The sequence below is a fragment of the Strigops habroptila genome, chromosome 6 (assembly GCF_004027225.2).
Source record: "Strigops habroptila isolate Jane chromosome 6, bStrHab1.2.pri, whole genome shotgun sequence".
In the NCBI taxonomy this organism is placed as follows: domain Eukaryota; kingdom Metazoa; phylum Chordata; class Aves; order Psittaciformes; family Psittacidae; genus Strigops; species Strigops habroptila.
In genome coordinates, this window is record NC_044282.2 from 19,291,639 (window position 1) to 19,308,622 (window position 16,984).

Here is a 16,984-nt window from a genome sequence, read left to right on the forward strand (position 1 = left end):
TTAAATATTTGTCTTTCTCACAAAGAATTCAGCAGAATGGTCTTGCAATATTAAGTAGGATCATTGTACATTACTGACAGAGTGTTTGTGTCACACCATTTTCTGTTCCCATCTATTCTAAAAATTAAAGTCAGATTCTCAGCTCATGTCCTTCAAAAAAAAAATCACTGTAGTCAATGAGAACTCAGCATCTCAGTGCTTGCTGAATCCCATCCTGTGGATTCTACCAACCAAACTAATGTCTGTAGTTGGCTTCTCATCTTTTAATTAAAGTTTTGTACAACACCTGACCTGGAAAATATTTACAGGATTGGACTTGCTCTGCAAAACTATATTCCACAAGGTTAATTCAATATTTCTTTTGTCTGTGGATTTGTACATGACATGTTATGGAATCTTTCCTTCTTTTTTAAGAATCTCAGTGATCAGCCCTCTCACTAGAGTAGCATTATCCCCATTTGCTAATGCAAGCCTTGTATTACTAGCACATCATTTTCTAAAGAGAGAGATCATCATTTTAAAAACTTTTTCTTTTTACTAAAATGCTGTGAAAAGTACTTTCTGTTGTTGTTGTTGAACATATGAAAGACACCAGTCAAGAGAAACATTTATGAAAATGTCATTTTTTTTATAATTATTTTTATGTTTATAAAATCCATAAATATTGATAAAATACGTAATACTTTCCCCAGGTGAGAAAAAAAGGACAAGAAAAAAATATTAGCAATGTAGAGAAAGCAACAATGTATTGGAGCTTTTCAAGGCTTCTACAGCAACGAAGATTAATGAACAGAGCACAAACGGTTGGCATATCACCTACCCATGGGAGTTCCAACGCCATAACCTTTTGAGTCTATCAGGCCTCCAATCTGTGTTAGATTACAGTTCCGCTGTGTGACAAACTCAATTGTTGTCGACTCCATTAAGAATGCATAATCAGAAGTAAGCACACGCTGGATACCTTCTTCGTTACTTTTGACAAGTACTGACTGCCTCCTGCTACTCATGAAGGCCCACATCTTGTCGTAAGTGGAGATTTTGGATTTCTGAAAGACAAAGATTAGATGCAATATGAGTAAGAATAGTATGCTTATAAGAGTGAAAGCAAATTCTCAGTTTGGACATTGCTCTCTTATTGTATTTTACTACTTGTCAGGTTTTACCAAGGCATTCTTATAAGAGTACCTGTGCCTTTCATCTAATCTGTACCTTTCATTTTTTTGTGTAAAACAAAGCATCTAGACAGATTGTCAAGAAAATGTGCAATAACTGTTGTTTCTCTGGTTTTTATTGCTGATATGATTTTATGTAGGATGAGCTCTTGTGAGACCTCACTTGGAGTACTGCGTACAGTTCTGGTGTCCTCAACATAAAAAGGACATGGAGCTGTTGGAGCAAGTCCAGAGAAGGGCCACAAGGATGATAAGAGGGCTAGAGCACCTCCCGTATGAAGACAGGCTGAGGAAGTTGGGGCTGTTCAGCCTGGAGAAGAGAAGGCTGCGTGGAGACCTCATAGCAGCCTTCCGTTATCTGAAGGAGGCCTATAAGGATGCTGGGGAGGGACTCTTCGTTAGGGACTGTAGTGGTAGGACAAGGGCTAATGGGTTCAAACTTAAACAGGGGAAGTTTAGATTAGGTATAAGGAAGAAGTTCTTTACCGTGAGGGTGGTGAAGCACTGGAATGGGTTGCCCAGGGAGGTTGTGGATGCTCCATCCCTGGCGGCGTTCAAGGCCAGGTTGGACAGAGCCTTGGGTGACATGGTCTAATGTGAAGCATCCCTGCCCATGGCACGGGGGTTGGAACTTGATGATCTTAAGGTCCTTTCCAACCCTAACTATTCTATGATTCTATGAAGACCTACGAGTGTTTGAAGTCAGTGGAAAACTATTAAGTATTTCACTGTGGCCATCAGCAATGTTGGTAAGTGTTATAGGAGAATCTGTGAATTCTGGCACATCTGAAATTTTCACTCTTACTTCAATCACTCAGGTACTCCTGAGCAATTCTGAAAACCTACACAGTGTGGCAATCTGAAGTAATTAAAGCATTTACAGATGGCAGTTTATGAAGAAAACAGCTGTGAGGGAGAGGGCAGCAGAGACAGTATCACAGTCTGGTCACACTAATTCTAGCTTGCCATTCAGAAACTGACTAGTAAAAGTTCTAAAAATAAACATGTTTTCTGCTTTAATATTCCCAGAATGCAAAGAACTGTTCTGATAGGAAGAGAGAGACAGCAGTCCAGGACAAAGGAGACAACAGTTCAACACAAAGTGTTGCTGTGCAACTACAGAGGAGTCGCTTCGTCTTTTTCACCTCAGCTTCTTTAAAAAAAGGTATTACCTTCCCTCATCTTTGCAAAACACAGTGCTTAAGAGATCATAACCACTGGATAAACTGAAGGTATTAGAAGTCCTGGACATTCTATATTACATTTGCCCCTCTGTTTAATAATAATTCAAATTCAAGATCTATCACAAAATGTTAAATCTTGTCTAGTAAATAAAATGTACAAATAAAGCATGAGAACTAGTATAATCAGACTATTTAAGGAGTCTTTAATCTTTTAATGTCAGCCTTAAACATAACTCTGCCATCATCTCTGGTGGAGATGCTAAACAAAGATTGATACTACAAATCTTTCTGAAGTTCAGCTGATTGACAGCCATAAATTCTGCACAGAGAAAAATTAGCAGTGTATGTGGAATAAAAAGAACATTTATTTAGAAGAAAGATGACTTTGTCCCCCTGCCGAGATACAATCCAAGAGTTATTTCACTCTGCCTGGGAAATTAGCAAACCAAGCATTTGAACAAACTCTAGTGTCAATGCCAACAGAAGTGAAGACTTTTAGGACTCTGCATGAACACATTGTTACTGTACTGAACATAGTCTGTGGCTGATTGCAGCAGATTTTAGTAACAATGAAAGGGGAAATCATTTTTCTTCAATGTATACTGTGAAAGCATAGAAGAGAGACCAAACAGATATGCTTTCTTCTCATAGAGTTTGTTTTGTAAATCAAGTAATTCTTGCTAGCATTTAGTACTGCACTGTAGCATAAGATATTTCAAGCAATGAACATCAGCTCTGTAGGAATCTAAACTGCTGTGTCATACAGAAAGGGTGGAAAATTAATGGTTTTCAATATTTGAAAAATTTTACCAATAACACGTATGAAATACTTTTGATACATAATCTATAACCCAATTAAAAAAGCAAACATTTTAGCTACTATAAATAATATGAGCAATATGAAAACTTGGCAGAGAAAACAAATTTAGGAAACTTTTGGAAGTTCAGGTTGGATGCAAAGAAGAAGTTCTTTACTGTGAGGGTGGTGAGGCAACGAAACAGGTTGCCCAAAGAAGTGGTAAATGCTCCATCCGTGGCAGTGTTCAAGGCCAGGTTGGACAGAGCCTAGGGTGTCATGGTTTAGTGTGAGGCATCCCTGCCAATGGCAGGGCGGGTGGTGGAACTAGATGATCTAAAGGTCCTTTCCAACCCTAACCATTCTATGATTCTATGATTCTATGATTCTATGTTAGATACACATTGCTGATACAAGTTGAGGAAAGGAAAAAAAAAAAAAGAAAAAGCCAAATGAACTATAATAGAAAATAAAGAATGAACTGTAATACAGTTCAGATTACATTCAAATACAGAAACTGCATTGCTATACTTCTGTTGAAAAAGAAAATAAATTCCAGGTTGAAAACATGTTAGCAAGGGGAGTGCTTCCTCTCTACTGAAGCATTAGAGCATGTGAAAATATACTACATCCTCAAAAGGACAGAGTGCTTATATTACAATGACTGAATTAATCAGCTAGGATGAAGCCACAGATACTGCTGAAAAGGAGGGAACAAAGGTCAACAACAAAATCAGAGAAAGCTCCTACATAGGATAGCTTGCTTACTGGAATTATTAAAACAACAACAACAACAAAAAAGTAAAAAAGTCTACATATGATTAGTAAGACTGTAGAAGATAACACAGAACCTCAAACATCAGTGCCCATGGCTCACAGCTGTGAAGCTAACAAGTGCATAGTGATCTCTTAGTTTTCTCATATAGGCAGAATGATACAATGTCTTTGCAGTGCTTTCTTCCACCCCTAAAAGCTGAAAGTCGGAAGTGAAATGATGTGAAGGAAAACAGCCCATCTACTCGTGACCCCTGAATTCTAACATTTAGAAATTCTTACTAAAAAAAGTACAAGTTCTGGGATTTGTTTTACATACAACAAAGAATGTTTTATCTGAAAAAAAAACCCCAACATTTGATGCAGGAAAATACAACCACAAACGGTTTTCCTCTTTGTTTGGCAAGCTATTCAGCAGACTCGCATGACTAAAATCAAGAAGCCAGAACAATCAAAAGCATCAGAAGCCTGTTTGACATTGAACTAAAGTGAATGACACTCCAATATGTACATATTGTTCCTTTCGGCTATGATTGTGTCATTCATACAGATAAAAGCAGATGCTGCAATTTACATTATGTTTTCATCTTCTTTCACTGTGTGCAAATCAATCTGGTTAATCAATTTATATAGTCCATAAATTAAGTGTATTATTTTATCTGGGTTATTTCACCATGTTGCTTCATCTAACTGGTAATCAGTCTGCAAATCCAACCAAACTTGAAATCAACCGGAAATTATGTCTGTATAAGATAACTTGTGGTGACATGATTTATCATGCTTGTATTCCCTCAGTAGTGCAGAAGACAGTGCAAAGAAGTAAGAAATCTGCCTATGCTTTCCAACATTTGAATTTCACTGGAATTAAAAAAAAAAACAACTAAAAGGAAAGATAGAAATGAAAAGGCTAAAGAAATGAAGAAACTTGTCTAAGTGGTGCACAAAATGGTAGGTCTCACAATGACATTCAGAGGATACTGTCAGTGACATACTCAGCATTTATAAATTAAAGATCATTGGAAAATAACTGTGCGTGTCAGGGATCACAAAAGGAAGCATTGCAAAGGTTAGTCAAAGCATTAGTCTAATGCTATGACTAAATTTGAGGCTGGAAACAGAAAGAATCATTGTCAGTAACGTATTACAACTCTACTGCAAAGCACTGGCTAGGAAAGACAAATATCTGAGTAATGAGACTCTGGACCACAATGTTAGAAAAACATCAGGATGTTGAATGAATGCCAGAATAAACAAGAATCAATGGGCAGGGAAGCAGACCTCATGATACAAGACAAGAGTGGATAAATGCACAGTAAAAATGTGCCAGACAAATTCTGACATTTTTCTACGAAGAAAAAACACAGACCCATTAATGGAGATTTTTACTGCAGTGATAGCATCCAACTTCTCTCCTGTTTTTTAAGAACATTTGGGTGTCACGGCCCAGCTTTGCTTTCACCCATGCAACATTTAAACTCACATGAGGCTGTAGTAATGAAGGAGAGATTAAAGGTAATTGATTAAATTTGGGGGGAAAAAAAAGGAAAAAAAGAATAATTCAGAAGCCCAGTTGTTACATATTGGCATGGTTTATGAAAGCATTCTGCACCACATAGGAATTAAACAATGACAATCTTTATGTCACACCCCCTTCCGGAGTCCAGACCCCCAATCTGTTTTCATTATTTTCCATTTATGACACTCCCTATAACAGCTATGTGACTTCTGTTGTCCTGAGCACTGCATTCTTAGTGGACACAGGCCACTTTTCTTGAAGTTGCTAGATTCGTGGATTTTTCTAAGGCCAAAGGAACAATTATGCATATTTATTCTGACCTTCTGTAATATACAGACTATGAAATGTCATTTCTGAATTACTTCACCTAGCTCATCACTTATGTGTTTGCATTGACAAAAAGAATGACATATGAAAAATGCATTCATAAAGGCCCATCTATATGAGCCTTAGCAAGGTGCCAAATACCCCTCAAGGTTTCTCCCAACATCGTTAGTGACAAGCTGGTATGATATGGACTGCAGACATGGAGCACTTACAAGTGGAGAAAACAACTGAGATGCTGATCTTGAAAGGTGGTAGTTAACAGCTCAAGGCCAGATTGACATCTTGCCATGAGTGGAATGGCTCAGGGGTCAGCCCTAGACCTTCAAAATATTTTTAAACAGTTTGGAAAATGGTATTGAAGGCACCCTTACCAAGTCTGTGGAAGACACTAAACAGGGAGGAGAGGTAGCTATATGGGAAGAAAGAGCTACCATGCAGAAAGAGGCTGGAAAATTACAGTAACAGGAATTGCATAAGGTTTAACAAAGATATATATGACATCTGCCCAGGGAGAAAGTAATCCTAAACATCCATACTGGTTGGGAATTGACCATAAGGAGTGTATCTTGGCTGAAAAGGATTTATGAACCCAAGAGGACAGCAAGCTGAACATAAACAAGCAGCCCACACTTGCAGCAGGAAAGCAAACTGCAGTCTGTATCAACAAGACTATATATAGCAAACAGAACAAGGGATACGATTAATCTACAATACTTGGCACTTGTCAAGCCACACTAGGAACATTGTGTCCATTTTTGGTCATCCAGGTTCAAGAGAGATGTTAAAATTGGAGTGTCCACCAAGGTGATCAGAGAGTTGGAGATCTTAACTTACCAAGAAAGATTGATGGAAATGGTGTTGCTCAATCTAGAATGGAAGGCTTACACAGATTCTAATCACATTCTTCCATTACCTAAAGAGAAGGTTAGAGAGAAGCTGAAGGTACTCTCTTCATTAGGATGCATGGTGACAGGAAAAGAGGCAATGGCCCAAGTTTCTGAAGGGAAATTCTGTGTTGTTATAAGAAAAAAGTTCTTCATTGTGTGAACAACTTTGGCATTGCAACAGGTAGCTCGGAGAGGTAGTGGAATCAGCTCACTGGAAATATTTGAGACAGCTTAACATGGCCCCAAATAAGGTAGTTTAAGGCCTTGCTTTCAATTAGGAAAACAGATTTCCTCCAATAAGAGGAAATGATCTCTAAAGGTTCCTTCCAAATTTGAGTTTTCATTAATTTCTATGATTCTTTATCAGTATGAAGTTACATACAAAAAGTGTTTCTGGAGACTTATCAAATTTTGATGTTAAGCAAGTTCAAGAAAGCAAACCAAAACATATGCTTTCCTGTTTGGGGAAAACAAACCAACCAATCAACCAATTAATTAACCAACCAATGAACTAACCAACCAACCAAAATCCCCAAACCACTGTGAACTTACATAGTTTATAAATTAAGCCAAAGGCAAGCCCGCTATTAGCCAGGTATCCTGGGTTCAGCTATAGCAGTCATTTTTCTCCTTCTGAGTAGCTGGTGCAGTGCTGTGTTTTTGACTTTCAGCCTGGGAACAATGCTGATAACATCGATGTTTTTAGTTGTTGCTAAGTAATGTTTATTCTGATCAAGGACTTTCTCAGTCTCATGATCTGCCAGGGAGGAGGGGAAGCCGGGAGGAAACAGAGACAGGAGACCTGACCCAAACTAGCCAAAGGGGTATTCCATACCACAGCACATCATGCCCAGTATATAAACCGGGGGGAGTTACCCGGAAGGACGAGATCGCTGCTCGGGTCAGGCTGGGTATCGCTCAGCAGGTGGTGAGCAATTGTATCCTCTCCCCTTGTTATTTCCCTTGTCATTATTATTATTCTTGGTGGTAGCAGTAGTGGTTTTGTATTATACCTTAGTTACTGGACTGCTCTTATGTCAATCTGTGGGAGTTACATTCTTTTGATTCTCCTCCCCATCCCTCCAGGAGTGGGGGGAGGAAGAAGGTGGGGAGTGAGCGAGCGGCTGCATGATTCTGAGTTACCCACTGGGCTTAAACCACAACACCAGGGAAATGTGTTTTCCTGTCTTTAACACCCTTCAGTCCTTTGATGCTCAAGAACACTCATCCCAATTGTTTCATACATGACCCCTTGAAAATCCTGAACACCATTATGGAAATCCAAGCTGATCTGGTTTAATAGGTTTAATAGGTTTAATTTATTCCTTCCTTATTCTTTTTTGTAAGTAAATAAGTGCGATTTTTTTTTTTTTTTGACACATGCCCTAAATCTGCATAGCTGTGAAATAAGCTAGAAAATACATTTCTGATGTTCTTAACAATGGCAAAAGCACTAATTTATTTCAGATTTTTTTCTAAACATAAGGTGGCTAGATGTCAAATTTAGGTGAAGCAAACCTTATAGACGATCCTCTTATGGCTCATAGCTGTTCTAACACATTTGGGATATGTTTCTGGTATTTTAGGCCACAGATGATTAGTACCATTAATAGAGAGATTAAAAAAAGTTAATTCATACGTTTCAAATCATAGAATGACAAGCTTAAAGCTAAGAGAACAAATCAGCAGCCTAAGGTAAAAAAAGTTTTAGGAATACTTTAATTGTCCTCAAGCATTATAAATACAGGGAAATTCAAAACTAAGGTTATCTGAAAGACTTTGAACACTTGCATAAACGAAAATAAATTGTAAACAAACATAAATAGCATGCTCACTGTCCTGAACTGTCACCAACTGAAAATTTGTAAAGGCTGAGTGCTACTGTTCAAGTATCTATCAATGACTGATGATGTGTTTGTTCCGTTGTGCATTTTTTTGTACTTTCTGTAATTTGTATCAGTGTACACTGACCCACCTCTACCAGTTCTTAATATGAATCTGAATCTTTTAGAATAGGTACTATTTTCTCCAAACCGCTCAATGTTTCTGAAGTGGACAATGACGGCCCATTATTGGGACTTAAGAGCTAAACAGTATATGCAAATAATGATCAATATCAGAATCCATTACAAGAATCAAAATGAAAGATATCAGATCTTATTAATTTTTCAACTTTACACAGTATCACTATATTTGCCTTGTTTCCAGATATTATGTTTTAAATAATCCATTTAAATTTGTTATAATGACAATATAATTTCCAGTTTCCAGTAAGCCATAGCTAATTCTACACTCCAAAAGTAAGTGCTGTTTTTTCAGCCAGCAGAAGCAGTATATTTACTGATTTTGACATAGCTGAGCACATTATGTGTAAAACACAACTTGGTCTTAATTGCTTATCTGCACCTGATGTCTCTATAATATAATACCATAGACATTCCAAAGTCTCCACAGTTTTGAATCATTGTTACAGGTTAAGGCATAGCTTTTATAGAGCACTGTGCTAATCACTAGCGTCGAAGTATACTGAAAATATCATGAATTTCTCCACCTGTGGTGGACAGCAGACCAGACTTAAATCAGCTTAACTCTCCTCTATTACTCAAGAGACAGATGGTGTTAAAACTTCTATCTTCATATTTTCTGACCAGATTAGGAATTAGTTATAAAAATAATATTTGTAGTACTGTATTTTTTTAACTGTCTCCTAGAACTATGAGACTGTCTTTTTCTCAGTCATCAAAGAATGTGAAAAAGACACTTTCCTTTTCATCAGACCGGTCTCGATGACTCTGGCCCTCTGACTTCAGGGAATTTCTTTTCTTCTCTAGTCTCTCTCTACCCCTATTTTTTCTTAGTTGCTGAGGTCTGAAAACCCTGAAGTGAACCAGCTGGTTTAGATTTGGTTGTGTCAGCATAAAAACAATAAAACCAATGCAGACAGCGTTCTCTTCTCCACAATGGCTGTTTTCATGGTCCATAGAGCACAAATGAAAAAAGGTAGGAAAGGTGTTTCTGCCAAGAATAGAGCTACAAGGAATGAAAAATGCAGTGCTCAGAGGAAGACATTTTTACTGTTGCCCCGATTGTGCTTCTTGTTTTAAAAAATAGATTTTTGAACAAACATTAAATATTTAAAGTAACTTGTGGTTACAAAACCCAAAACCCTAATGCTGTTGAAATAAGTTTTTCACTATCAGCTTTGACCTGGAAATAAGTAGGGATTTTATAGCTCAAAAATCGCTAATAGATTTCAGAAAACTTCCTTGCCTTTATACCCCAATGATTTATTATCCTTTACCAAATTATAACTAACGTCACAACAGTTCTTTCTGTAAAATACTGTGGAAGATGATAAGTGTGGTATTTCTCACACTTCTGTAGGTTTCTTCCTTTATAAGTAGGAATAAGCCACTAAGCAAATTTAATCTGTTTTTAAAGCAGATCTTATATTCTGCATGTTCTGTGAAGATAAATCCATTCTGCTCACTCTGCCTGCTCTCAGATGGTACTAACTGCAGTACAAAACCTCTGCATTTCATTTGCACTCTATCTGGAAGCAACTTTCTTTTCCAAAAGCAGTGAGTGCATAGTCTCATCATTCAAATTAAGCATGAAGTTCACAAATACTACTTTAAATATTTACCTAAATAGAGTAAGAATTTGTCACAACACCATGATTTTAACAATTGTATTCTCACAGCATCTACACTGGCATGGAAGATGTTTTTGTAATGTTCAAAGCAAAATTAATATGCAATATGCCCAAAATGTTTTGTTGCTGTTGTGATTTAAAAGAAATTCATCAGACAGCTTTGCAAATCAAACTCATAACATTCAAGAGTTCTTTGAATGAGGAGAAGGGATAGAAAGCCTGCTAACTATTGTTTGTTAATTTGTTGCCCCAAACAGTTAGGAATAAGTATTGTTTCATTATCTTCACAGATTTTGAAAACTTAACAGAACTTCCATTGTCACTTTTTTGGCACCTGTCAAGCAGCAGCATTAGCATTAGTTATTGCCTATAATGATAGTCATCAAAATCAGTCTAGTGAAACAGACAGATTGGTGGCTTTTCTCCCCCCCCGCCAATAAATTCCCGCATCAGTTCTGTTGCCAGACCTAACAAAACTCTGAACATCCAAAATAACAAATAATTTCAAGTATTTCTTTACTAAATAGCTCTCATGTAAAATATTTGACAGCTATAGATTAGCATAAGCCACCACTGAGGTGCTCTGCAGTGGGATTAGTTTTCAGCATCCAGTACTTTTTTATTATAGTAAGTAAATTACTAACAACACTGGACCATATGTGCTAGCTAAGAACAGCTGAGTCTCTCTCTGCACTCGTCTGATCTTGGTCACTAGAAAATTGGAGTTAATTCAGGCAAACAGGATTGATGCCATATGTGGTTCATTTCAAAGGTATAGAGGCATGGTAGGATGCTGATCAGAACTGTTTCTCTGTTAGCAAATCTGTCAGGTCTTGGAATATCTGGACATTTTATCTTGAAGCACTTGTACTCTCCTAAACAACATACTGGAAAAGATAAGCAACATAACATGACATGACATAATGGAGAGGTTGAAAAAAGCCTGAAAGATCTAGAGGAAGGGAAGAATATAACTGCTAAGTACTTGCCTTACTTTCCTCAAAAGTTGGAAGTCCTTCAAAGCCTATTAAACACTCGAGATAAAAAAAAAAAAAAAAAAAAAAAAAAATTTGATTTCTGTTTCAAAATTTTGGTATTTCAGCAATTGCAGACACACTGAATTGCAATGAGAAGTAGAATAAGAAAATGTGAAATCAAGTTTCAAAAAAACATTAGATAATAATGTATTAAGAACAAAGTAGACAGAATGGCAGGGAAAAAATAAGAGAAAGCAAAATTTCATCTCAGTTTTGCTAGGCATGAAGACAATAATAAAAATAAAAACTTAACCATAGAAAACTTTTATTTTGAAAAAAACTGATTTTTTACAGAGAATTCCTGAGCTGGCATAAAGATTTTCTGTAGTACTGAGCAAGATCACACTATGAAATGCCTTAATGATTTAGTTAGAATGCCTTTCTAACTAAAAATTTCTACTAATTCACACAGTAGAAGGTTTTTATTATTGACTAAATTATTGATTTACATTTATGTATTTATAGTTAGACATGGTAAAATTACACTTTATTATCTATGAATTTTGGGGGCTGCACTAGAATTTTATATCAACAAAAAAATGCTTCAAAAATGGCTTGAAATATTTACTCTCTGACATGTGTCATCTGAGTTCTGAAATACAATCAAGAGCAGGAACAGATATTTGACATTATATACTGACATGCTCCAGTGGAAATCAGTGTGCCATCACAGAAATATATTATGGGCTGGTATGTGATATCATAACTCCTAGAAAATTTATAATGTTAATGATTTTATAGGAGTATCAGAATTGCTAAGGATTCTAGACATTTTCTCCATGGAAGTGCTGCATGTAGCTGTGCATCACACTTCAGATTCTGCATTTCCCCTATCAAGTTGTCAGTAAGTTGATCAATTGGAGATAAAAAAGTAATTCTGTTATTGATTCAGAAAAAAAAAAAATAATGGAAAACACTTTTTTAAATGAAATTTGAACCTCCATTCAGTTAAATTTAGCTAAATTTATATAAATATATTTGCTAATCTGCTTACTAAAACAAGCCAACCTTTTATGAATGCTACCAAATTTTACTGCTGAGCAGTTTCAAATAGTAACAGCTGGGACTGTAGTCTTTGACTTTACTCCCCATTTTGTTTTAATTAAACTATTTGTGAAAAGTCAGAATACTCCATTGTAGGGAATTTTATGGAAACTAATTTATAAACAAGTATTTTAGAAATGTTCTATGAATAATAACTAAATATGTAGTACATTACTATAATAAAAGTTAATATAATTACCTGTGACTAACTTCGTGTTCTGCTGTTCATATATGTCACATAAGACTGGAAACAGTGGCAACAAAAATGAAGTGAAAGCACAGAAAACTAATAGAATTTATTCTATTTTTTATACCATTTATTCTATTTTTTATACCACTTACATTTCTGTAGTTTCCATGTGGTTTGATAAAAATAAACATTTGCACTGATTGTGCTTATTGTATTTTGGCACGTAACCGATGCCATTTTCAATATGTTATTGTGGTTATATTGTTTCAGGTGACCCTTTAGACTCACAGATAGGATTGCAGAGATCACCTGTGAGTTTGAAAGTCATCATGTTGGGAAAGGTGTTGTAATAACACTGCAAACCTGATTTCTTTGCCTATTCCAAGAAGAAGAGCAGCCAAATCAGTGACAGTATAAGCAGATTCCAACATGACAAAGTGGATGGAACTTTTTTGGGAAATAAGGGAATAGTTTCATCTCTTTTGGATATTGATTATCTCCTGAGATTGCTAAAAAATGGTACCAATTAACATAATAGGTTTTTCTAATGAGGACTTGGGTTAGCACTTGGGCTGATACACCACTAGCTCAATTTACAATAAACAGCTGCAGATAAGTTAGAAACATTATCTGTCAGCAATAAAATTCATAAATAAAAATGACTTGCTTTAAGGTGCACAGCTCCATAAACATCTTTTAACTTCAGTCATAAGACCCTAATCAACTGTTATTGTTTCATCTTAGCAATAGCTGTATTCAGTACTCTGTACCAACACTATGCATTTAATGTCATTTCTGAAATGGGGCAAGTACTACGATCTTATTATTTTGCATTTATATTCTTATATTCTGATTTATGTTTATCTGACAAAGTTGCACTGAACCTTCCAGGAAGGTGCTGGTTACTGAAGACCTCTGGGAAGAGTAAATTCATGTTCCTCATGGCAGATGTGATAGTATCTGTCAATTAACACTCTCTATTCATTCAGGTTATGGGAGTATTTGCTGTAATTCTAGGATTGTTTTTTTTTACTAGCAAACATTCTATAACGAACTTTATCCTAGGAGAATGGATAATAATGAGAAGTATCATATCCATGCCACTTTTTTTGCCTTTAAATCTTTAAATCCAAAAAGCTCTTAAAATCCAAGCAGCTAACTCAGAAGTTCTTAAATCTGAAGAAACACCAAACAAATAAAAAACCATATGCAAGCTAGAGTCCCATAATCATAGCATTTTCTTTTCATTATAATTAGTCTCCATTTGATTTTTTTTCATTTTCAGTAAAAAGCAAGAATAAAGAAAATCCCAGTAACCTGCTAATTTGCTCTTCTTAGGGTTGCATAATCATACTGCATGATTCTTCTGGTTTTGCCTGCTACTAACTATTATCCTAATGGGATTTATATTTCATTCACTACTAGGCTCAGAAAAAAAGTTGAGCAAGTTATAAGTCTATCATGGTTTAACCCTAGCCAGCAACTAAGCCCCAGACAGCCGCTTGCTCACTCCTGCTGCTTGGGATGCGGGAGAAAAATGGAAGAGTAAAAGGGAGTAAACTTTTTGGCTCAGATATAGACAGTTTAGTAAGTGAAACAAAAGCCACACAAACAAGCAAAGCAAAATAAGAAATTCATTCACTGTGAATGAGCCTGTATGGGACCAAGTATTGACCCTTGTGGCATGCTGTTTGTGTCTCATCTCCAGCTGGACTTCAAGGTGTTCATAACAACCCTTTGAGCCTGGCAGTTAAACCAGTTTTAGGTCTTCCTCGCTCTCCACTTATCTGGTCCATACTAGATTAGATAGACACTTTCCACAAAATACATAGAAGGGCAATCTCTTGTCCTTTCCTTGTGTTGATTTCTCCTCTAAAGCCTAGTAAAGGCATTTAAAATAGCCTACAGGAAAAGTCTCTTTATACTACTTATAATGTTCTGGAGACAGAAAGTGGACTTCTGCTACACTGAAGAAACATCATGTTTATGTATCCAGTTTGCCTACATCTTCAAGTACAAAAAGTAAACATTTATCTCCATTTATCTCCACCACTGCACTCTTTTCTTGTTAGGTATAGTGACTTTGTTTGATACTCTATTGCTTTGTATTTTAATTCCACCTTCTATACAGTTTGCAGATGTTAGATTGCTAACATTTTGAGAAGACAAAACAGTATCCCTGTTGCTCCTAATACATGAGTAAAAGCTAATATCTGAAAAACTTTTTTTTTCTGCAGAAAAGTTACTAAAATCAGTCTTAGGAAGCTCAGTTTCCTTGTTCAGGTTTTTGTAATTTTGTTTAATCTTCCTCTAGAATTTTCCTTAGCTTTCTTGCTACTGGTTAGGAAAAAAAGAAAAAAAAAGTTTACCTCAATATTCCAGTCCTGACTTCTTGTCTTAAAAAGCTTTATCAAGAATTCATTAATGCTTGCCTACTGTGCCTTAGCAACCAGAATCTGATTTTGTGACCTTTATGTCTTGCTTAAAAAATTTCAATCTGTTTTCAATCACTAGCTTGGTGGGTTTTTTGCCATTTGCCTGCACCAAAATACTCTTTGTTCACCTCAACTCTTTGGACCCTCACTCACGGATGGTATGATTAATGCTTAAAGTAGAGATGTGTTAAGCTTTGCTTTGACCAGCTTATTTTTCCACTTTGGTTTTTTTTTATTTTCTTTGAGTCTTTTTTGATATGTAGAAATTTACTTCAGACTGGAAGCTGTCAAGAGGCTTATGGCAGTCTTATTTTCTCCCCCTTTAAACAGACTTTATCTAAGCAATACCAAATAGCTGCTACAGCGAAGTGCCTTTTCTTTTGGATTCTGGATTTTCTTCTGAGTTCCAAGGCACCCCATTTACTTGAAGTATCAAATGATGGACAAAGGACTAACACAAGCTCATGTATAAATTTACTTGTCTTTGGGATCAACCTTTTGATCTCCTTGAAGACAATGATTAAGCTATTTCTTATTGTCTACACAGCTGTCCTGGACCAAAATAGAAGATATAAGTTAGTCTGCTTCTTAGTTTTTATTATACATTAGGACAAATATGCAATGCTGAGAAATAGATAACAAAGCTAGCAAAGCACACTTATCAATGGATATAAAATACACCAGCTCACTGAAAACATCTTATTTTAAAAAAATGTTGCTCAAATGTCCTGCAAACTAGAATTTATTTTTATTTAGTTCTCCCAATTCTAATAATCACTCAGAAATCAATACTAAAGCTGTTGCCTTTTTAAGACTTGTGTCTGAATAAATTAATTTAAACTTGTTTTTGAAGTCTCAGGACCTTCATTTTCTGAGAGAAAATTAAAATTTCAGACACTTGCTGGAAATTTTGTCTCTTTAAAATTACCTTTTAAAACAAATGGAAGACCCATGTGTTTCAAACATTATTTGTATGTATATTTTACCCAAATATAAAGTTGGTATAGATACTGATGTTTCAAAAAGAAAATTTCTATAGCTATTCTATATTTGTGAGGAGCTGTATGTGGAGGACAAGATTTTTTTCCAACAGAAAATAAAAAATTTACACCTAGATCAAAGATGCTTAACAGAACCCCAGCCTAAGCTTGCTGGTTTGGAGTGGAGTGCAAACAGTGGTCACAAATAAACATCACTAAGAAATAAAAGATACATTTTTTTGTGAACACTCAAACATCAATATTATGGACACTTTGGCACGATACTCACTCAAGCCAAATTTCTGCTAGTCTTTCCAGATTATGCTTAGGGTGCATTGACTATAATTCTATTCTCTGCTAAATGCTTCAGTAATTCATAAAATACTTATTCAATAAAGAAAATCATTGATATTAGCAAATCATGTCCTATAACAGCTTTCAATTTTTGAATCTATGGTGCAAATTGGATAAAAAGATTATAGGGGATTGATAAAGCAGCTCTCATTCAGTCATAGAATCATAGAATGGTTTGGGTTGGAAAGGACCTTCTGAGAATGTCTAGTTCAAATTTCCTGCCAGGGGCAGGGGCATTTTTCACTGGACCAGGTTGCTCAAAGCTCCATCCAGCCTGACCTTGAACACTTCCCAATGATGGGTCATCCACAGATTCCCTGGGCAACCTATTCCACTGCCTCACCCCCCTCATTGTAAATAATTTCTTCCTTGTGTCCAAGGCCCTGGTAAAATGTCTCTCTCTGTTTTTCTTATGCGCTCCCTTTGAGTATTGAAAGGCCACACTAAGGTCTCCTCAGAACCTTCTCTTCTCCAGTCTAAACAACCCCTACTCTCTCCAGCCTTTTTTCACAGGAGAGGTGTTCTAGCCTTCTGACCGTTTTTGTGACCCTCCTTTGAACCCACTCTAAAAGGTCCATGTCTTTCTTGTACTACAGCTGAAAAAACCATCGGAAACAAGAAATAGAGTTGGGT

At 36.2% G+C, this 16,984-nt stretch overlaps 1 protein-coding gene across 7 annotated transcripts in view; it reads right to left on the reverse strand.

Annotated features, from left to right (window-relative positions):
• Positions 1 to 16,984, reverse strand: part of GRIK2 (glutamate ionotropic receptor kainate type subunit 2) — a 422,385-nt gene that overhangs the window by 37,987 nt on the left and 367,414 nt on the right. For 6 of the 7 annotated variants that reach the window (XM_032920016.1, XM_030489997.2, XM_030489993.2 and 3 more), the window contains one exon: positions 821 to 1,046. In XM_032920016.1, the coding sequence (XP_032775907.1) occupies positions 821 to 1,046 (226 nt within the window). Of the gene's footprint in view, positions 1 to 820; positions 1,047 to 6,603; positions 6,683 to 16,984 lie in introns of those variants that run through there. The other variant, XR_003991913.1, reaches the window with a different exon arrangement.